The sequence below is a fragment of the Chionomys nivalis genome, chromosome 15 (assembly GCF_950005125.1).
Source record: "Chionomys nivalis chromosome 15, mChiNiv1.1, whole genome shotgun sequence".
In the NCBI taxonomy this organism is placed as follows: Eukaryota; Metazoa; Chordata; class Mammalia; order Rodentia; family Cricetidae; genus Chionomys; species Chionomys nivalis.
Genome location: NC_080100.1, coordinates 46,059,943 through 46,082,429, shown reverse-complemented (window position 1 = coordinate 46,082,429; position 22,487 = coordinate 46,059,943). Strand labels below are relative to the sequence as shown.

Here is a 22,487-nt window from a genome sequence, read left to right as displayed (position 1 = left end):
CTGACTGAATGCCAGTGTTGACAGTGTGTGCACAAAATGCTCACCGTAGCTTTCTCTCCGAGAGGTTTGAGCCTTAAGACTGTCTCCTTGTTCAGCTTTAGAGCCTCCTTCTGGTGCATTGGAGGATTCTGAGAATTGCTCACTGATTTCTCAGTAAGTCCTCTTGATCAACAGCCTTTGTCCTTCTGCTCCTCCCTGGCGTTCTGGTCTCTGGCAGGAATGTATTTCACTTGAATCCCAATCTCGTTATAATCAATACTCTACGAAGACTCAGTAAATGAGCTGGATTCATGGAATACAAATGTGACTTCTGAACAATTCTTTGAATAGGGCAGAGCTAACTTCTCCAGGATACCATGATTTTCCTCCCCTAAATACGGAATATTCCAGGGGTGAGAGTTCCAGTGAGTCACCTAGTGTTTTCAAGTGTGTATCAAGGCCCTCACACGCTTGCACTCACGTTTTCTGTGAAGGACTAACTCCAAAGGTTTCTCTCTTCTACAAACGCCCTCTCCACATTAGACAACTCTTAACCTAAATAAAAACAACATTGGGGACCTCCTAAGGTACATGGATACCTTACCTGTGTAGCCTGCAGTGTGAATCTCTGTTCTATCTTCCAGAAGTGGAAGACATTTTTGAAAACTGGTACCCCCCCCAAAAGCAAAACAGGAGACTTGGGGCGCCCTCTGCTGTCTCTGCTAAGTTCTTCTGCTGTAGGTTGGAAAAGAACAAAGCATGAATAAAGTCAGCCACACACACACTCAAGCATGTGTGCACACACACACACACGTGCACACACACGTGTACACACACGTGCAGGCAGTACAGTCGTGTAATTAAAACCATGTTTCCCAACTGCCTGCTTTGAAATGCCATTGTCTTCCACTTGCTGGTATCAAATCTGTGAACTCGAGCTTCTCCCAGGTAGTAGGGTCATAACTACCTCAGAGGGTTCCCCTGAGGATTCAATGAGATACCTATCCAAGGTTCTGCAGGAACCTAACAAACAGTAACCCCTACTATATGGTGGCCACTTCTTTAATTAACTCTGGCATAAGTGTTCCTGCTTCTGTTGAATTCCCTGTCACCCACGTACCTAAAGAGCAGTGGTTCTCAACCCTCCTAATACCTTAACCCTTTAGTACAGTTCCTATGTGGTGGTGACCCCAACCATAAAATTATTGTTGTTGCTACTTCATAACTGTAATTTTGCTACTGTTATGAATCACAGTGTAAATATCTGATACTGTGGTTCCTGTGAAAGGGTTGTTTGGCCACCATAGGGGTCGAGACCCACTGCTATAGCTCAAAGGAACAATCCTGCCTTTTAAATTTTTAAATTTCTAATGAACACATTTTAAGGAAGTGCCCAACTATAGTACCGCACATTAGTTACCTGGGCACTAAGACTTTAACCGGTCTCACAGCTGTCTGCCAACAGCAGAGCGCCAGCTGCCCCCGTCTCAGGAGAGAAGGGGCTAGGGAAGGTTGCTATTTATTGTCCACAAAGTTGCTTGTGTTTCTTCCTTCTTGTTTTGTTAATGAATGGTTGTGACCTAGCAATCTTCACCACATTTATTTAAGATGTTACAGCCATTTAAATGCTCAGCAAGAAAAGACACAAGGTTAAGTTGGGGGGCAGGAGGCAAGGTCTATTCTCAAGGCTCTGAAGGTACAGAAACTGCCAAGTTTTGCTGTTGTTTACAAAACACCACACACAGAGATGCCTGTAAGCCATTGTTTTCTTGTTTAAGACGGGGTTTCTCTGGGTGACAGCTCTGGTGGCCTAAAAGTCAGAAACTCACATTGTAGACTAGGCTGGCCTTGAACTCAGAGAGATCCACGCGCCTCTGCCGCCCGAGTGTTGGGATTAAAGATGTTCACCACAACACCTGCCTCCATTATCTTCTATGAAGACAAAAATTTTGGGGCTTTGTTTTTAAATGAGGATGTCTAATGCTTCATAGAACACAGGCAAAATCCTTTTGACATCTGTGAGATGGGCTCCTGTGCACGGTCAGAGCAGGAGGAAGGCCCCCTTCACGCAATTCCTCAGAAGGTGGGGCTACTCTGCCACACACTAAGGTGGTAGCGGATGATGTGGTACAGCACTTGCTCTGCAGGCACAGCCTGCCTGCTTTATGTTCTCGGTGAGTTCAAACAAGTCAGTGTGCCGGCATTAGCCCGACTTACCAAATGAGCCAACTGACAGCCTGAGGCCACGGGGTAAGTCATGGCGTCCTTAACAGTCCTTAAAGATCTAGGAGGAAGGTTTCAGTCAGAGAGATAATAATGTGACCCTGTGGGAAGGGCACCAGACCAGGAATCTGGTGCCCCACCCTAATTGGTTCTGCCAGTAAGGGCCATTACCTTAACCTGAAAGGCGAGGGAGTTAGGAGATGTGGGACGTTTCCCTGACTCTAAAATGTCTGATTCTACAGACAGTTCTTGCCTGAGAAGAACAACAAAGTGAAGAGACTTTATTCTGGAAATGGCCTCAAGGACAAGTCTGAAGCCCACTTGTTCTCTGCGGCTGGGTTCAACACCTGGTTGGGCCTTCAGAAACAAGAACGAGAGAGATGGCTCCTGGCTCCTTTTGGAAACGATCACACATGCACAATTCATCCCAAGCTGCATCTCAAACTGTCACAGAAACGGCCCGCTGTCAATAAAGTTTTATAATAATGGTAATAATCAAATAACAAAAATAATGTGCACAAGCAGAAGGTGCATAGCAAACACAGTGACATGCAGGATCAAGTATTTATGATATTAAATAGAAAAGTAGCACAGAAAACTAAGCATCCCAGGGTTTTTAAATCAGGATTTGCCAATGACAAAGACAATGATCATTTAAATTCAGCATACTTACCAATTCTGAAAGCTAAATTCTGGTTCTGTTTACATGCTAAGGAAAGAAAAACACAAGCTCAAGTCTGTGCAGGTACCTTTTATTTCTTGTTTTGGAGAAAGATTAACTCTACCGAACCCTGAATGAAAGTGTCAGATCATCCCAGCACACACGGGCAATATTACTTTGTAGATGGGGAAATGACGGCAGAAATGAGAGAAGGCCTTGACCGTTTCCATGGTAGAAGAGGGTTTCAGATTTCTCGAATTCAGCGAGGACATCCCTTGCAAGGCATCTCTCCTGTGAAAGGTCACTCAAGGTTGACGAGACCACGGGAAATTCCTCCTGCAGGTACTTTCTGAGTGTCGCTCTGGTGCTGGGCTGCGTTAGTGGCTGTGGCCCTTAGTCTGGTGTGGCTGACATAGGGGAAGCTGCCTTTCTGTGGCAACGGTGCTTCCCTTGCTTGAGCTAGCTCTTCACATCTCTTTGATTGGCAAGTCACCACCCAGGGGACTTGGGACGTAGGGAGACCAGGCGTTAGCACAGTGCCACGGAATTCAGAGAAGCCAATGATTCATCCACGGCAGCTCCTCACCTGGGAGGCTGAAAACACAGTTACTCAGTCAGCAGGGACTGGCTGAGAGGTTGTAAGGTCCGTCGGCTGACTGTCCTCTTCTTTAACAGCATTGTGTTGGATTTCTTGTCCCGGGGAACATGGCAGAGCAGAGCATCCAATGTGTAAACAGTGACCAGCCCGTTAACGTGCAGCTTCCCATAGACCTCATCAAATCTGGCCGCAAGTGTGGGATTGTTCTTCAGTTTGTCCCTCACCTTGGCCAGCTGGAAGAAGAGTAGTCATTACATCACAATGTGGTCGTCCTATCCTCTAAGAAGCAGAAACAGGCATTCAGAAATGTCCTGCGCACACACAAAGACAAACACCAGGGCACACAGGCACGGGCGACTGTTAAGAGCCTCTGGAAGCCACAGAGTTCAGAACCTCATAAAAGGAAGCCAAAGCATACGCTACAGCAAAACATATTTGGGAGAGGTCGAATGCCAGCGGAATCAACAAAGCATGGGTGTGAGCAGGGGGTCAGATCATACGGACTTTACATATAGTCCCAGGAAAGATGCTCGGAATTTACCCTAAAAGCCAGGGGATGACAAGGGCTATATGGTCTGATTGAGACTTAACAAGCTGCCCAGAGAATAAATGGATGGGGGAGCCCCCATCATAGCCCAGAGGAGGAAAAGATGGTGTTGACAGCGGAACACACAGGAAAGAAGGAGAGGCAAGTGTAGGTGAGGTGCACTGTGGGTGTTATTAGTGAGGGACTCCAGCTGAAGGAGAGGAGGTCAATGTCACTTTCCTAACTGGGGTCCTAGAAACACGGTGATGGACACTGCCATTTACTGAGATGGGGGACAGGGAGGCCCAGGATTGGAGGGGAAATCCAGAATCTCTTCTGGAGGTGAACATCAAGGTAGGCATGCCAAGAAGACCACTGGCCAGAGAGTCTGAGACAGAGTAGAAGACCTGATGTAGAAACAGCAGTCACCGCCCACGGTACTAACCCTACAAAAGCGGGTCAGCTCAGAATCAGGATCTGCATAAAGCCTACGTTTTACTTAGTTCAGTTCTAACTGAGGACTCAGCCTAGCATCCCAAGGCAAGTTAAGCGGGATCAAGCTTCCTAACATCCTTTGGACATCTTCTAAATAAATCCTTCCAAACACGGGCTCCCGACTGAACTGCAGATAATCAGTTTCATGTTCTGTGAGAACGGCTTCCTTACCACAAGTTCATGGTGGATGATGGCCACATTCATGTTGGGTATGGGAGAACACTCTTGTACACTGCAAAGATTTGTCACTAGTATTGGTTTAATAAAATGCTGATTGGCCAGTAGCCAAGCAGGAAATATAGGTGGGGTACCAGACTAAGAGAATTCTGGGAAGAGGAAGGGCTGAGATGCAGTTGTCACCTAGACGCAGAAGAAGCAAGATGAAAATGCTGTACTGAAGCCATGTGACTAAACACAGATAAGAATTATGGGTTAATTTAAGTTGTAAGAGCTAGTTAATAATAAGCCTGAGCTAACAGGCCAAACAGTTATAATTAATATAAGTGTGTCTTTGGGACTGAATGGCTGCAGGACCAGGTGGGACAGAAACTTCTGTCTACAGTACAGGCTTCCCAGAGAAGCACAGCATAACAGACTGGAGGGACATTCACCCAGCTGCATAGGCCACAGTGGGTTATCACTGCAGAAACTGTCATCAGCATCCCAACAGCCATGGGATGCAGGTAAGAAATCACATCATATTGCTCTGTTAACTCAGTTTTCAAAAGCCAATGAGAAAACAGCTAATATTGGAGCACTTTCACAAACATTACTACAGGAAACCAGAAGCTCTTTCCTAAACTCCTCTGTGGTATTCTATCTACAATAGTTGATAGACTCAACACACTTTTAATAACTATTGATATAAACACCAAGTACAGCATTTTCAAAATATAGAGTTTGGGGCCTGGAAAGATGGCTCAGCAGTAACAAGCACTGGCTGCTTTCCAGAGGACCCAGTTTTGGTTCCCAGCACCCACATGCTGGCTCACAGTCTATCTGTAACCCCAGTTTTAGAGGATCTGGCTTCCAAGGCCACTCCATGCAACAGGTGAACAGACATATATGTAGGTAAAAAACTCAAGACATGCAAAATTTAGAAAATAAAATAAAATCTTCAAAAATAGTTTTATACTATTAGAGTCCATATACAATCTGTCTCTGTCTCTGTCTTTGTCTCTATCAGTCTCTCTGTCTCTGTCTCTGTCTCTGTCTCTCTCTCTCTCTCTCACACACACACACACACACACAACTGGACCTAGCTAAGCCAGGCACACGCCTGCATTTGGTGGAAATGCCAGCTCCTAAGAGGCCGGTGTAGGCGGTTCCTAGGTTTCAGACCAGCCTGGACTGCATAGCAGGACCTTGCCTCAGAAAACAACAATGACAACACAACAAGAGACCCAAAGAAGCAAATGAACAAAAAAACCTAGCTCAAAAGGTATGGAGTTGTATAATTAATTTCTCATCAAGCAATTCCCTGAAAGTCTCAGGTAATCAGGGGGACCAGGCTGAAGCCCGGGGTGGGTTTTCTAAGTGAAAGAGTCTTACGTCAGAATTTTCAGTGAGGCTTGTCTGCGTGCTTTAGACATAAATGGGCAATAACAGGCCATAATGATTTATTAAAATTAACTACTGAGAAAAACGGAAGTTGCATCAGCATTGTTATCACATACACATGTGTGCACATACAAACACGCATGTGTGTATACACATGATCTCCAGCACACACAAGCACATCTGTGCACTCTAGAATCTGTTCATATCTCCATGTCCTCTGCTTTTAAAACTTACTCCAACACGATCTAGGAAAATCACAACCCAGGCAGAGTAAAGCCCTCTAGTAGGAAGAAGCTAATCCTGCCGGTAAGATTCCTGATAACTCCTTTGCCATCAGGAAGAAGCAGAAGCAAGGGAACAGGTAAGACAGAGCTGGGATGCGGCATGATGGAGAAAGTGCTCCTGCTCCCTGGTGCCCATCCTGCCACCTCAGCCATCAGCAGAACTGGCAAAGCACAGGAAAGTGGAACAAGGAAGGAGGACCAACCCACAGGTCACTTGGTCAGAACAAATGACAGTGTGGGCATGACTGCTAATGGCAGGGCCGCCTGTACTAACACATTTTCTTAGTTCTTCGCTCCCTCCCACAACCATTTCACATGTCATTGAAGGTATACATGACTACATTTTAGGCTGAAGAGATGGCTCAGTGGTTAAGGTGCTTACTGCTCTTGAAGGGGAGCTAGCTTTAGTTTCTAGCACCCAGCTGGGTAGCTTAAAATCTCCTCTAACTCCTTTACCAGGAGACCAGATGTCCTCTGGCCTCTGCAGGCACCTGGACACATATGACAGAAAGAAACTCAGAGGCACACACAGGTACATGTAAGTAATAAAGGAGGTTTTGAAAACAGTGACTGCATTTCAAGCAGGCAGCGCTAACTTCTGCTGTGTCTCACGCCACAGTGAGGCACAGGAGCTCATCCCTTACACTCTGTTTTCAATTTTAGGAACTGTTGTTTCCTCTTCATTTACATTCAATTTAATTTTAATGTTTGGGAAGCTTTTACTATTTTGCAAAGTCAAACATACAAACACACTCAGGGAAATCCTACTTCTACTCTTTAGCCACGTTTTCATAGCTGTTTTGGTTTTCTACATTAATTTAAATATAAATATATGAATGTACCTGGCCATGTATCTCACTTCATGATGGGGCTTCCGAGGGAATTCACTGTTAGAGCTGAGAGTCTTCCCGAGGGTTGAAAGCATTCAAGTCCTAAGTGAATCCTATCTTGGTTCAGCATTTGGTTATTGGTTCTTTTCTCGTAATTTTCAAAAAGAACTCTCCACATTAGAGTTGGTCAGCTCTTTGTTATATGAGTAAAAACCTCAAAGTATTTTCTTCAAGATGATTCACCTTTTTATTTGATATAGTGTTTCTGTCACACGAAAACACATTTTTAGGGATGGCAAGATGACTCAACAGGTCAGGGTGCTAGCCACCAAGCCTGAGAACCTGGACTCAAAATTACATGGTGGAAGGCGAGAACCATCTTTCGAAAGTCTTCTGACTTCCACATGTACTGTGACACATCTGTGTTCACACACATACACACACATGAACACATGCACATACATGCACACACACCATATATTAACACAAAATAAAGAAATATAAAAACAGATAAATGTGAAGAAAGACTTTATGGAGAGGCTTGGGGAGACAGCTTTGTCAAGTACATATCTGTTTTGCAAAAATAAGAACTAAAATTTGATCTCTAGAACCCATGTAAAAAGCCAAAATGATCAAAGAAGGCGGGTTTTTAATCTGGAAGCTGGAGAGGTAGAGGCAGAGCTCTGGAGCTCACTGATCCCCACCTAGCTGGATCAGTGAGTCCAGGACCTTGTGAGAGATAAATAAGGCAGCCTCTGAGGGCTGGGGAAGAGGACCACCAAGCTGCATCTTGAAGTCATTCCTTCCTTTAAAGAAGCTATTTTTCTTACTTGTTTTAAGCCAAGCCACAGAAAAAGTACAGTGGTATACTTCCTGAGGTCATTACCTTATCACATTAACTTTGGAGGAGCTGGCATTTGTAAGGTCCAGTTTTCCTAGCTAAATCCATTTGTAGGGTAACTGTTTTCTTTAGATGACAGATAGTATACACAATAATGCTGACAGGACATTCTGACGAGACTTAAGTGTGACAATGTCCAGTAGCAGTGGAGATGCTGGAGAGGTACACGCCGTCACCGTGGGCATACAACCACAGCCTGCAGTTGACAGTGTACTGGTCATTCTCTCCCCCAAACAGGAAGCAAGGGTTAGCGGAGAGTGAGGAGCAAGGAGAAGGTACTGGATGCTACAGTGGTATATTATCTGTGTTTTAATAAGTAAAGCTTGCCTGAAGATCAGAGGACAAAGCAGCCACACTAGTCAGTCATTAAGGCCAGGGAGTGGTGGCACACATCTTTAATCTCAGGACTCGGGAAACACAAGATTGACTCTGTCTAAAAGAGAAATAGAGCTCATACAAAGGTGATCCCAGCACTTGGGATCACATGCCTTTAATCCCAGCACTAGGGAGGTTGAGTCAGGAGCGATATGGCTGGGCAGAGAGAGGAACATAAAGGGGAAGAGCCAGTAACTCAGAAGAGTATGGAGTCTGAGGATTTATGGAGACAGGATCTCGCCCCTTTGGTCTGAAGACTTGGTAAAGGTAAGAACTCTCTAGTGGTTGGCTGCTTTGCTTTTCTGATCTTCAGGTTGAACCCCAATATCCGTCTCTGGGATTTTATTATTCATGCTATGGGAAACTTGAGAGAAAAAAGGAAAAGTACCTACAGAATGGTAGAGGGGAAGGAACAACACAAAAGAGACGGCTCCCTGGGGGCCCGAAGCCATAGCACTCCAGGAGAAAGTAGGCTTCGCGCTGAGCGAGTGAGCCCTGAGACCACGGGAGAGACTACTGCGTCTGGCCTCTTGCTGAAGAGGCGGTCTCAGGGCTACGACGCCAGGTGAGCATAGGGTGCCCTTGCACTCAGTGCCACCTGCAGCACTGGCACACTTACCACTTCCTCTGAGAACGCGTGTCTTTTCACAAACATCGATACACTTCTGTCAACAGTGTCCTGTAAGATCTTTACCAGGTTTTCCAACCTATTTGACCGGACATGGATTAAAATCTGAATAAAAGAACAAACAAGACTGAGCTAACAGGCTTTTCAATGTTGAGATGAGCCTGCATTGACAGACACCAATTTTTAATATTATTTCCTAATTCATTAGCTCAGATATGCTTTTTGTTTTTTAAGTGCTTTGTATACATGTTCACTAGCAAAAATATATTTTTCTATAGCTAATGGCATTGCTGTAGCTGGGGCCAGTGAGGTGCCTCACAGAGCAGAGGCACCTGCCACACAAGCCTGAGTTTGATTCCTCAATTCCACAAAAAGAACAAGAAACAAATTCACAGTTATGCTCTGACCTCTGCATACACATCTACACACACACACACACACACACACACACCACTGGTGCCTGGCTGAAATTTTAACCCTGGCAAACGCTAGCTACGAGACTCCCAGCTGTAAACTCTGCTTTTAACGTCCTCATCTGTTAAATGGGAACAGTAGTGTCGAGTCCCACATTGCGTGTGTTACCGTGAACATGACGTGAAAAACCAGCACACAGGAGGTACAAGGGAAAATGTTCATTCCCTCCGCCCTCTTTCCCCTAGGATCAAGGGCCATGACAATCAACTGTACCCTAAGTCTGGCTGGAGGAAGGCGGCACCTCTCATCTGTTGGTTAACTGCAGCACGCACACTGTGCCAAGTGGAGTGGAAGCTGGCTGAGGTCTCAGTGAAGCCTGTCTATCTGCACTGCACCTCTTAACAACCTTCAAAACTGGGCGCCAAACCAAACTTGTGAAATGGCCCTGCTGATGACTTCCCATCAGCCTGGCACACCCAGCACACGGAAAAGCAAGGCTCATTTCCTTCTAATCGTCAGTACTCACTAGGACAGTTTGAGACACAGAGAAAAGGTTTAAAAAAATGAGAGTAACTGAGAAGTCACCAGTCTGTGTTAGTCACTGTTTATAATTTGATGTGTTAGTTTCAAAATATATTTTCCCCCAAATTGTATCTTTCCTTTGCTAGTTACTAAATAATTTTGCTTAACACTAGAAATAATTGATGTAAAGCCGCATACTGAATAAATGCATAGCAGTTAGCCATGGAAACACACCATACTATATTATATTGATTGACATGTATACATTAAAATTAAAACCTAGTACTTTTTAAACAAGAAATTATTACACCAACAGGAATGAACACCTTTACAGCCCAGGTCCCCAGGAGAGGCAGCGTCTCCTCCTTCACACTGAACTAGCTGCACCGTTTCGCCCCCTCTTTCATAGTCTGCATGTGGAGTGTTTGCATTTTCTCTGTCAGAACAGAAGGGAGGAAGGTCATCAACTCACAGTTCTGGAGGTTCAGGGCCTGGGGCTGCCCCGAGCTCAGCCAGGGAAGGCGCTCTGCCCCGAGTCACACCATGGCAGACAGCAATGAGTAAGCACACATGAAAGCAGGGATCGCATCTCAGAGAGGAAACAGGAGGGCAGATGGTGGGGCCTGGCTAGTTTTCTACAATGTTCTTACAACTACCTTCATCCCTCCTGAGAGCACACCCCCAGTGACCTCATAGTACTGTCCTCTAGGTACTGCCTTTTTCCTTCCAACTTCAAAAGTGTATTTTCAAAACTATTTCTTACATGTATATAATGAAGTTTGACCACACCCACCTTCCATTTCCTTTTCTTCGCCCATGCCACTATGTCCGGAATACGTCCTCTTCCCAACATGCCCCTCCTACTTTCGTGTCCTTTTAAAAACTAACCTGAGCTTAATTCGGGTTGCACATGCATGGGTTATTTGCTAGCTCACCAGCAGGTTACAGTGGCTACACTCCTGATGGAAAATGACTCTGTATCCTCCAGACACCACTAATTCAATAGCTCCTCACAGGGACGGTGACTCATGCTGGCCCTACATCTCAAAGTCTCCTACCTCACTCTCATCACACCATGGCTACATCTCCCACAGATGGGCTCCCGAGAGACAAAGAAAATCTCAAGGGAAGCAGCTCACCAAGGTGAGGGCAGCACTGCCAAAGAGAGCTTGTGGTTCTTCTGATGCTGACAGGCTACAGTCAACATGCATGGGTCTTGGTGATGTCATAGATTACATGAATGCAAGATGTAGCAAGAGTCAGCTGGGAACTAAGAAACCAGCTCCTCTGGGTCACACAGGCAGCAGAAGCAATTCGGATAAAAAGAAAATTAAGCTAGGGGAGGATCAAGTGAGTTTAAATTCTAATGCACAGCAGCGAAAGATTTAAATGTAAGATATTGATTTTTAAAACAGACCAAGAAAAAGAAAACTTTCATCTATTTTTACTAATACTGACTCAACAGGCCCCCACTGCCAGCCCATTCGTCAGGCTTACAAATTGTTTAAGGATTCCAAGTAATGATAGCCTTGGAAACGCTGAAGCCTGTGCGTCGTTTTAAAGCTCAGGCTGGAAAAAGACCTAGAATCTGAAAGCCGCCTCAGGGGCTTTCACTGTGCACACTGTCTCTTCTTTGTCATCCCAGAATACAAAGGTTTAAACAGGCTTATAGTGCGAAACGAAGAATTTAGACCGGATATCTGCAAGTTTCCCAAGTGGGAATTCTTAAAGAATAAGACTGTTTCATTAAAGTTTCCAAATAATGGATAATTCCTTGACTGCATTCCCAAAGAGAATCAAATTTAACATTAGTTCAAGGTTCCTTAACCACAACACGCTGGTCCTACCCATGTGCCAGCTGGCTGTCCTCCCATGTCAGAGAACAGAAGCTGCCTTGCAAGTGCATGAGCCCCACGCCTCAGCCACATGCGTGGACACATTTCTCCCCCCGACGGCTCATGGTGTGTCTCCACCAAACCATTTTCTCATTTGGGAAAAGACATTACTATACTTCTGTAACAACGTGAGAGACAGGCAGGGTCAGAAATCTAAACCCACAGAGTGGCAGTGGCTGTGCCTGTCAGTCCTGTGATCTTGGCGCGGCTACTCAGGAGTCCCAGGCCTGGAAGACAGGCACAGCCTTCCTTCCTGTCTTCATGGGTCTCATCTCCCCAGAGAGGTGGGAGACCTGGGCTTTGCAGTCATCTGTCTGTGCTCCAACCCTGGTCCCGGTGTCTACTGAACTGTGAGAACTTGGCGAATCCCCCGGCCTGGACCATCCCTTTCCACATCTGCACCACGGAGTAATACTGTTCCAGCAGGACTCTGAAGAACTAACAATCAAGGCGTCTAGTCCAGTACCTTAGCTAAAATTAAATTACAATCTGGCTGTCTCACCCTCTTCAGCGTCCTGCCACCAGTGCCATCTCTACTCTAGGGAAAGCCAGCAGTAACTCATGCCCCGCATCGCTGCCCGCATGCTCACGCGCAGTTCTCCTCTCTAGCGCTACAGCCACTCGGCTGGCTTTGCTGCTGGAGGGGGAGTTCCTCCCTAGTCCCATCTTGTCCATATCTAACGGGAACCGAGAAGACAAAAGTAATGGCTGTCTCTTTGCTGTCATGGTTGAAGAATGGATCTGAAGCAGCTGGCCTAGGGCGGGGAGCACTTAGTGCTCCATACTAACCAAGTTCATAACAGGAGTCTGTCTGCAACAAGTCCTAGAGTGGGATCTAGGCAGAGCTTCACGATTCCGAGGAAACACACAGTAATACTTTCTGCTCTGCCCACAGGAATTACCCTCAGATGTACGCCTGTACAGTGCCCGATAGTATACTTGGAAAACTAAGGTCAGACATCTAAAGAATCAGTGGACTGGACCCGAGGACTCAGAGCTAGTAGGAGGCGGCTATAATCAGCAGTGTAGTCTTTGCATGGAAAGCCTCACCAAGAGCAATCTGTGGAAAGCATTGTCCTTCCAGCTACAACCCATAGCCCCTCCTCCAGAACACGGCCCCATTGTTGACCTGTATTAGTTACTTTTCTTGCCATGTGACAAAATAGCCAATAGAAGCAAATTAAAGGAGGAGGGTGTGGAGGCGGGAAGAGGCCTGGCTGGTTGCAGGGGAGGGGCAGAGCTCTTCCATCTGGCTGAGTCTGGGTGAGCTCGGGCTCGAACCAGAGCAGATGGCGCCTTCAAGGTGCGTTAGTACTGACTCACTTCTACTACTGAGGCCACAATCCAGACACAGCATGACAGCCGGGAACTGAACACACACACACACACACACACACACACACGCCAATGGGAACACTTCAGTCCCTGCCCTAGCAGGTCTCCTTCACTCTCCTCAGCTGCTCTGCAGCCTGGCTGGAGACACGCACTGCATGGTTGTGAACTAGCTCATGTCACACTACTGCTATTTCTAGTCTGAAAAGAGTGTTCTTCAGCTTAAGCCCCGGACGGTTTAGAAGAAAAGACCTTGAGAGCTGGGGACCTGAAGGGCTCGAGAGATGTCTCAGTGGCTCACAACACTCGGTAGTTCTGCACAGAACACAGGTTAGGTTCCCAGTGCTCACAGGCTGTTAGTTCACAACCACCCATAACTCCAGCACTAGGGGATCTGATGTCTTCTGACGTCCCCAGGCACTGGGTGTACGCATGGTGCATAGATATTCATAGACAAAACACTGAACCTCTGGAACTGTGAGGCACCCCAGTGAAACGTTTTACTTTATTAGAATTGTGTGGTCATGGTGTTTCTTTACAGCAATAGAAACCTAAGACAGCACATATACCGGCTTATCAGTCACAGGCACACCACAAATCAGCTGCCACAGATGGGATGCAGTTAGCATGCAGGCTTCACTTGGGGCCTGGAAGAGTCTGACCAGTCCAACCACCCCTCTTCAAACCCACAGCCTTCTCACTTGTGCCTCAAACGCCATGGGCGCCCTGCCACACAGCCGAGCAGATCCATCACCCCACCATTAATAAACTCCCAGAAGTCTGTGGTGATGACTTCTCTCACAGGAGTGGCTCTTCCCCAAGAGAAGACTTAGTAAATGACTGTTCTTCTCAACTGAATACCAACGCTGGACAATTAGGCCATTGCAGAGACAAAAACAGCAAGCATTTTACCACATTTCAAGTCATTTAAAGTAGAAGACAATCACTTACATTTAAGTTAGCACAGGTTATACTCTCTGGATTCATGATTTGAGAATAAATGGACATGGCTTTTCCCACCTGGTTCTGGAAGGAGAAACAAAAGTCATAATCCTTGAGCATGCAGCCATCACTCCATTGTCCTACATATTACTTAGAAAAAGCAGAATGCCCCTAGGCACAGGGCCTCAGAGTTTTAAATCAACAATAGGATTTTTTAAAATACAAAGTTAAACAAACTATATAAAGGGTTTTACCCCGGGGCATGATATCCTATGTTTTAGCAATCTCTCTGAGTCTAGTTTTTGAGATGGAGATATTAAACTGGCACCTTTCCTTCTCCTGTTGGAACCAGCTTTGAGGAAAAATGACAATGAGAAGAGACAGAGCAAACCTCATCCTGGCATAATTAGTGAAGCCTCAAACCAGACAAGACGTGGGTATTGTCAGAATTCTTGGAGACGGAGCCCTGCAAGGTCCTACACATTTCAGAAAGGGATCCACATTCTAGGTTCTAGGAGGTTCTCTATCAGCACAGCCTAGAGTCCGTGACCTAAGTGCTGGCCTGCAGAGATTGGAGTCGAGGCAAGGGGCAGACTGGGGCCCGTGGGGAGGCACAGGTGAGTGGTGAGGATGTCCATGGCAACGCTGTATTTGCAGGAGCAGCATGGCTCTATGGTAGCGACAGAGAAGAGGCTGCATCCTGAAATCCTGTTGCTACAGATGGGGGAAACAAGTGTGGGCATCCGTGCCGAGGACTGCAGGCTACAACAGGGAGCTATTCGACCAAGGAAAGCCTGTCCAGCTGGACTGGGGCTCTGGTGTTTCTGTCTCTCTGACACAAGTTTACTGTCAGTAGTGTTCGAAAAGAAATTTTTATTTCTGAGGGATGAGTAATCAAAAAGAATCAGCATAAGAAGTGCGTGAAGAGAGTTTTAAAAAAATAGAAGAGGAAGGGGACACAATGAAAGAAAACCTGAGAGAAGAATTAGCAGAGGAAACGCCAGTAGGATAGCATGTTCATGAGTACAGAGGCTAACAGTGAGAACGGTGAACAAGATCACACCAGTCAGCCACAGAAATGAGACCAGGCCGAGTTCTCCACAGCAGTGCAGAAAGACATATAACAAAAGACCAAAGCTCAAAAACAAACAAAAAAACCTTCAAGAAAAGCAAGCGCTGTCTCAAAATGTTAACTCTGGCAAGACTGTAGGGTAAGTACAAAAATAAATAGCACATCAAGAACTCAGGTGGAGCGTTTGTTGGAAGAACTTATCAGAAGGCACATTGTAGGCAAAGGAGAGCACACACGGAGGAGCAAGCTGTAGCAGCAAACAACAGACTGAGACGCCAAGGACCACAGCTGTGCAGAATATGGCTACAGGACAGTGGGCGTGCTATCCACCTGGAAAGGAAGGCCTTATGCTACACAAAAGGAAAATAAGAGCAAGAGAAATTCATTTCCTCTCCTTTATTTCCTATTTAAAGCCCATAAATTGGGTATATTTAAGAGAAAAGCAAGCAATACAAGAGGTAGCATAGCAACTAAAATTCCATGACAGAGATGAACAAAGAGGAAGAAAGAGAAAACACATTAACTTCACTATTAGTAGCTATTACCAAAGGAATTAGATCGAGGAAACTCAGTAATAACATGGTTTTGAAGTAACCAGTAGAAAGGACACATGGACAGGGAATGACCTGCGACAGTGACCGCTAGGCTAGCTGAGGCTGTGGGAAAGCCCCATTCAGAGCCGCCTTTCCATCCAGTTCTCCAAAGTTCACAATAAAAGATAAATTTCCAATCCAATTTCTCAGGCCTCTAGTGCTGAGTAGCTAATAAGGAAATACAGGGACACAAGAAGAGAAAGCCCCCACCTCTTGGTTCCTGTTTATCTCGCTGGCTGACACCCAGTGTCTACAAACCGAGCAAGCCACCTGCAGCAGAAAGCTGCACTCCCCCAGACATGCAGCACAAAAGTCACTGTCCTTCCGCTTCACTCATAACTTTGCCAACTTGGCTTTAAGAGTAGCCAGTACAGCAGTAGGAGAAACCACTGAAAACTACCACATGCCATATATTAAGCGCTAAAAATACAAAGCATCCCAAATAAAATTCCACGTTAGATCATTCATGTCATATGAATATAAACAGACTAAGAAAGACTAACGTCTTATTATAAATGCAGGTTGCGGTTCTGCAGCATATAAGAGAAACACCTAAACCAAAACAATTCGGAAAGACTTCAAATAAAAAGACTAAAGAGGCATTAGTACACAGTGCAAATGTGATAAAAATAAACAGACAACACAAACAAAGGCAGTGATGCTATTAGCTGAGGCCGAAGCCCGTGTGGGTAACGCGATCACCATAACCAGGAGGGTCCTGGACACCGCTCAGCTGAGAGATTCACAAAGGCGACAGCAGGGTTTATCTGCACTCTGAAGGGAAGACTTATGCTTCAGAAGAGTCAAACTGCAAGAGCTACAAAAAGACTGGGGACATGTGTCTCTCACGAGACTTCAGTCCGTGTCATTCAGCCCCTGGCAGAGCAGGAAAACATGAAACAACTTCCTTGACAAACAGGAAAGCTGATCATGCGCAGTTCGTGTCTGGTAGGCGTGCATCCCCCTAAGCCTTCCCCAGCATCAAGGAAACAATCACCCTTCAGTCCTAAGCACCTATTCTAACTAGTTTTAAGTAAGAGCTCTCCAGTCTTGTTTTGCTAGTTGAACAATAACCTAGCTTGGTTAGAATTTTCTATCATAACACTTTCATTTACCACATAGCAAACGTATGAAGTATTTCATATATTTTGAGCCTTCAAAGAAGGAATCTCAGAGGTGGGGCTCCTTAAGATTGAAGGTATTCCAGCCCTATGTCCTTCATGGAGATCAACCTCAGAATTTCACCTTTTTGTTCTGGGTCGTGATTGCTTCATTTATCAATGAGGGAATGAGGGACTAAGGTAATAGTAAGGCTTCAACTAAATACTAGTAGGTGGTCTAACTAGCAAGGCCAACTGGGGAATCCTTACTGATGTAAAAACACTCTCTGAGAATGCCCCACAGGAAGCATGTACCATCGCTACTATAACAAGGATAATTCTCTCAAACTGCAGCTTCCTTCTTTGATTTTCCACAAGATCTTGGCCCACCCACTCTAAATAGAAATGCATGCTGGGTCTTTGGCCACAAGTAAAAACTTTCTTTGCAGCAAATCGCTGTGGCAATGAAGGCATTTTTTCATTATGGCATGTCTTTATAATACAGTTAGGAGGGAAAAATAAATGAAAAACAAGAACAAATGAAAGCAGTAATGTCCTGCCCTCTTCCACGTCACTTACGTCTCCTCTGCCCCAAGGCCTTACCTGGTTCAGAGCTAATGCCACCGCAAAACAGGATGCTCTCCTGGAGATGACATCTCCTTTAAGTAAGGCTTCTTCTCTTAAAGTTGTGCAAATTTTAAAAGATTCCGGGCTGTTCTGTGAGGAGATGGGATTGCTCAGTCAACGTCATGAACCTTCAGGTGTAATGATTAACAGAGCTTAGTGTCTCGGATATCCTGCTCTAAGAATCTCCCAGAGCCTATCTGAAGTCACTTGAAGAATTAAGCTCAACAGACATGACCATGTGGACTGGGGAAAGATCAGGGCTTCAACGCTTCACAAAGAACTACAGGTAACTATGTAATCTGAGAGGGAGATAAACAGTCCTCCCCAGGGAAGAGCACACCAACTGGCTGTCCAACACCAGTCAGCCCTGACAACATGCATACAATAACTGAGCAGGCTGTACTGTGGGATATATGCGTACACACACACAATAACTGAGCAGGCTGTACTGTGGGATATATGCGTACACACACACAATAACTGAGCAGGCTGTACTGTGGGATATATGTGTACACACACACAATAACTGAGCAGGCTGTACTGTGGGATATATGCGTACACACATACAATAACTGAGCAGGCTGTACTGTGGGATATATGTGTACACACACACATGCATGTAACAGCAATTGATGAAAGAAAGCCATGAATGTGAAAGGGAGCAAGGAGGTACACATGGGAGGGTTTAGGGGGAGGAAAAGGAAGAAGAAATGATATAATTACATTGTAAGCTCAAAAACAACAAAATATTAAGCTATGCAGAGGCCATCTGCAACAGACTAGACTATTTATATGGTAGCAGCTCAACTCTAAACTAATTTTCTTGTTCAGCTCGCCTATCCCATCGTAAGCCAGTTCTCACTCGTAAACAGGCATCTTTGTATGGCAGCAGGCTAGTTTCTCGGCATGAGCCCCACAGTGGGGCCAGCACTGTAACATGCAGTCACAAAGGGGACTCTCCTTCAAAGAAGTTCCAGCTTGAAAGTCTCAGGGTAAGTCAAACACTTGAAAACAGTAACTGATGGAGGTGGGTCTTGTATCTGTCTGTTGCTTTCATTTGTTAATAAAAAAAACTGCTTGGCCTCTGACAGGGTATAATTAAGATAGGTGGAGTAAACAAAACAAAATGCTGGGAGAAAGAAGCCGAGTCAGTAAGTCGCCATGATTCTCTCACTCCAGACAGACACAGGTTAAGATCTTTCCTGGTAAGCTAGCTCGTGCTACACAAAATATTAAAAATTAGATCAATATGAGAGCTAGCCAGTAAGAGGCTAGAGCTAATGTGTCAAGCAATGTTTAAAAAAATACAGTTTCCATGTAATTATTTCGGGTAAAGCTAGCCAGATGGCCGGACACAGCCCCGCCGCCGCTCTTATTTCAACAGGGTGGCGCTATTGTTTATAAATGTTCTTCTACATTTAAAGGGGGATATGATATAGATATAAATAATTTACATTGGTATGGATTTTAAGGTCAATTTTGTTAAATGTATATGTATTTCTGCTCTTGATTAAGGTATTGTGATTATGTGGTTCATTTAAAAATATAATGTATAATTAAAAAATATAGGTTGTTAGTAAATAATCATTGATAATAGTCAAGCTTGTAGTCATGTTAATTAGATTTTCTAAATATACATAGATATATTTCAGACAGATATTCTTCATATCTTTCAAAGACTACAAAATATGACATTTAAATGTTTAATAATTTAGGACTTTTCATGACAATGAGACACGTCTGCTCCTGGCAGCACCAATCTACTTCAAAAAAAAAGATGGACATCAAAAAGACTCCTTACAAAGTTTAATAGCCATTTGGACAAAAAACTGCTCTTGCCTGAACTATTACATAGACTGGACACAAAAAACCCACAGAGAGAGGACTATTAAACTTGCCTAAAGGTGAGATGGTCTTTCAATGTTCCTGACTCATAAAAGAGTCTACAAGACATTCTACAGGACACAGCAGATAATGACTAAACTGTCTTTAAAATTTCCTACTTCATAAAAATGTCTGCTAAATACTATGGGCCTAAAGGCCAAAGATAAATGCCCCAATGATACAAAAAAACTTTGGGTAACTATACAGACAACAAGATGTCTCTGTCATTTCTGAAGTTTTAAATTTCTTGTTTACTTAGGTAATATTATATCCTTCTAAAGTCTTTGATAAAATTAAAAAATAAATAGATAGTTATAATTTTCCTTAGTTATAATAAAAGATAAAATAGATATAAATATTATAACTATAATTCTTACTTGATAACAGTTTTATTATATATAATTTTACTATATTAAAGTTAAAGCCTTTCTTTTCTATTTAAACAGAAAAAGGGGAAATGATGGAGGTGGGTCTTGTATCTGTCTGTTGCTTTCATTGGTTAATTAATAAAGAAACTGCCTAGGCCCATTTGATAGGCCAACCCTTAAGTGGGTGGAGTAAACAGAACAGAATGCTGGGAGAAAGAAGCCGAGTCAGGAGTCGCCATGATTCTCTCACTCCAGAGAGACGCAGGTTAAGATCTTTCCTGGTAAGCCAGCTCGTGCTACACAGAATATTAGAAATGGGTTAGATCAATATGAGAGCTAGCCAGTAAGAGGCTAGAGCTAATGTGCCAAGCAGTGTTTAAAAGAATACAGTTTCCGTGTGATTATTTCGGGTAAAGCTAGCCGGGTGGAGGAACACAGCCCCGCTACGACAACAAGTAACACTAATACAACGTAACTTATAGAAGAATCCCATGAAAACAGACTTAAAAAGAAACTCCAAAGGGGCTGGAGGGATGGCCCAGCAGTCAGCAGCACTTGTTGCTCTTGCAGAGGACCTGAGTTCAGTTCCCAGCTCCCACACAACCATCTGTAACTCTGGTCCAGGTGACCTGAGGCCCTCTTCTGACCTCTGCCAGCCCCAGGAACACATGTGGTGCACATACTTACATACACATAAATAAAATATAATAAATACATCTAAAAGAGAAAATGTATTTTTAAATCCAAGGAAGTGATGCCCTAATCAATCAGACAGCAATGTAAACCCAGTCCTCTCCTCTGAGCTGCCACAGGTGGATGGGATCATAATGGCAGCAGTAGCCTGACATCTGTGTGTTTGTGAAGATCTATCTATCCCACCACTCAATCCTCTCAACAAAGTCTGAATTTTATGTGGGGTAGTTGCCAGGGTGACTGGGAACCTCAGCAGCTCCTTTTCCAGACTTGTCTCCACTTGATAAAACAAGTTTCTCTTGGATACAACACAGGAAGAAAGATCGTCTGGCCCTTCTTAAGAAGCAGAAGTAAATTCTCTATACTTCAGCATGCACCCAGTGAAGCAAGCCTGAGCAGGAATCACCATTTGGAATGACCCACATTCTACTGCTAGATGACTTGAAAGTATTATTGAATCCTTATGTCAGCAAACATAGCCCTTGGGCCAACTCTAACCTACAGCTGAAAGTGGTTTAAAGGTTTATAACGGCTTGGAAAAACAAAAGTCAGAAGTAGAGGGCTCAAGAGATGGCTAAGTGGTTGAGCGCTGACTGCTCTTGTAGGACGGGGGCTCAGTTCCCAGCACCCATGATGGTTTATAACTATCCATGACTTCCACAGGCACCAGGCATGCGTGTGGTGCACAGACACAGGCAAAGCACTCGTACACATAAAATAACAGTAATCATAAAAAGTATACATGACAGCCATTGCATGTGGAGTCTGCCAGGAAGGATGGGATGTTTCTAAAGGACGGGGCAACAGTGAAGGTGATCTAGTGTAGTGTAACCTACGAGGGACTCCGGAACTCAGCTGAAACTTGTCTTTTGCTTTCACGATCCACAAGCTTGCCAAAGAGGGGCGAAAGATGATTGCTTTTCCCATGATAAAAATATCTGACAAGGCTAACTTGAGTTTTCTAAAAATGGATACATTTAAAATTAAAATATTTGTATCAGATGGAAAACAGGCTTCAGAGGAACTGAAGAGAAAGAAAGAAAGAAAGAAAGAAAGAAAGAAAGAAAGAAAGAAAGAAGAGAGAGAGAGAGAGAGAGGAGGGAGGGAGGGCAAAAAATCCTCTCTTAGATACTACTCAATGCCCTGAGCATTAAGGGAAATAGCCTTTTTTTATTTTTTTAAATTTAAAGATTTAATTATTTATTAGGTATACAATATTCTGTCTGAGTGTATGCCTAAACGCCAGAAGAGGGCATCATATCTCATTACAGATGGTTGTGAGCCACCATGTAGTGGCTGGGAATTGAACTCTGGAGCTTTGGAAGAGCAGGCAATGCTCTCAACCACTGAGCTATCTCTCCAGTCACAAGGGAAATAGTCTTACCAATTTGTAGCAAACTGCAAACGCAAGGATGTAGGTGTCTCTGCTGAACTTCACATCTTGGTTTTTCATTTCAATCAATACTTCCAGGGCACCTGCCAAGTGAACAGTGGCCAGCGGGGTTAAAGGAACCTATGGGTAGTTCCCAAAATTCTACTCAGTTCAGCATCACCTACCAAAAAGCAAATTTTAGCATGATCAAAGCCGTTCCTTGAAGTTAAGTGGCAATTATCTAAATGTTAAACTAAATCATCGGGTCGTGCAAGAAAAACGCATAGGAAACCTACTAAGGTTTTAGATAATCTGAGGTGGTTCATTTCAGCCATCATATGCAATTTGATGTTATAAATTTAAAAAGCAAGGTCACAGTGGGGCTCCTCAGCAGACATCTAAGGGTCACTTCTATAGCTCTTCCCACCCCAGCAGCTTGTCCAGTAGTTTTCCACAACCACAGACTGCAGTACTTACTTTCATATTTGCCTTTGGTAAATAACATATCCATCAAAATATTGAATGACGTGGAGTCCAGGAAGAAGCCTCGTAAATGCTAGTGAAGAGAAAAGGTAGAGTTTGGTCAGAAGTTAAACTATTAAGGGGGGCCACA

At 44.4% G+C, this 22,487-nt stretch overlaps 1 protein-coding gene across 1 annotated transcript in view; it reads right to left on the bottom strand.

The window, feature by feature from the left end:
- Positions 1-2,938: 2,938 nt before the first annotated feature.
- Ptcd2 (pentatricopeptide repeat domain 2) overlaps positions 2,939-22,487 on the bottom strand; it is a 31,491-nt gene continuing 11,942 nt past the window's right edge. Inside the window, exons 5-10 of the mRNA XM_057789734.1 lie at positions 22,352-22,430; positions 21,887-21,978; positions 17,534-17,647; positions 14,175-14,249; positions 9,052-9,165; positions 2,939-3,694 (exon numbers count right to left, since the gene is read on the bottom strand). Coding sequence (XP_057645717.1) covers positions 3,470-3,694; positions 9,052-9,165; positions 14,175-14,249; positions 17,534-17,647; positions 21,887-21,978; positions 22,352-22,430 — 699 coding nt within the window. The 3' untranslated portion in view covers positions 2,939-3,469. The remainder of the gene's footprint in view (positions 3,695-9,051; positions 9,166-14,174; positions 14,250-17,533; positions 17,648-21,886; positions 21,979-22,351; positions 22,431-22,487) is intronic.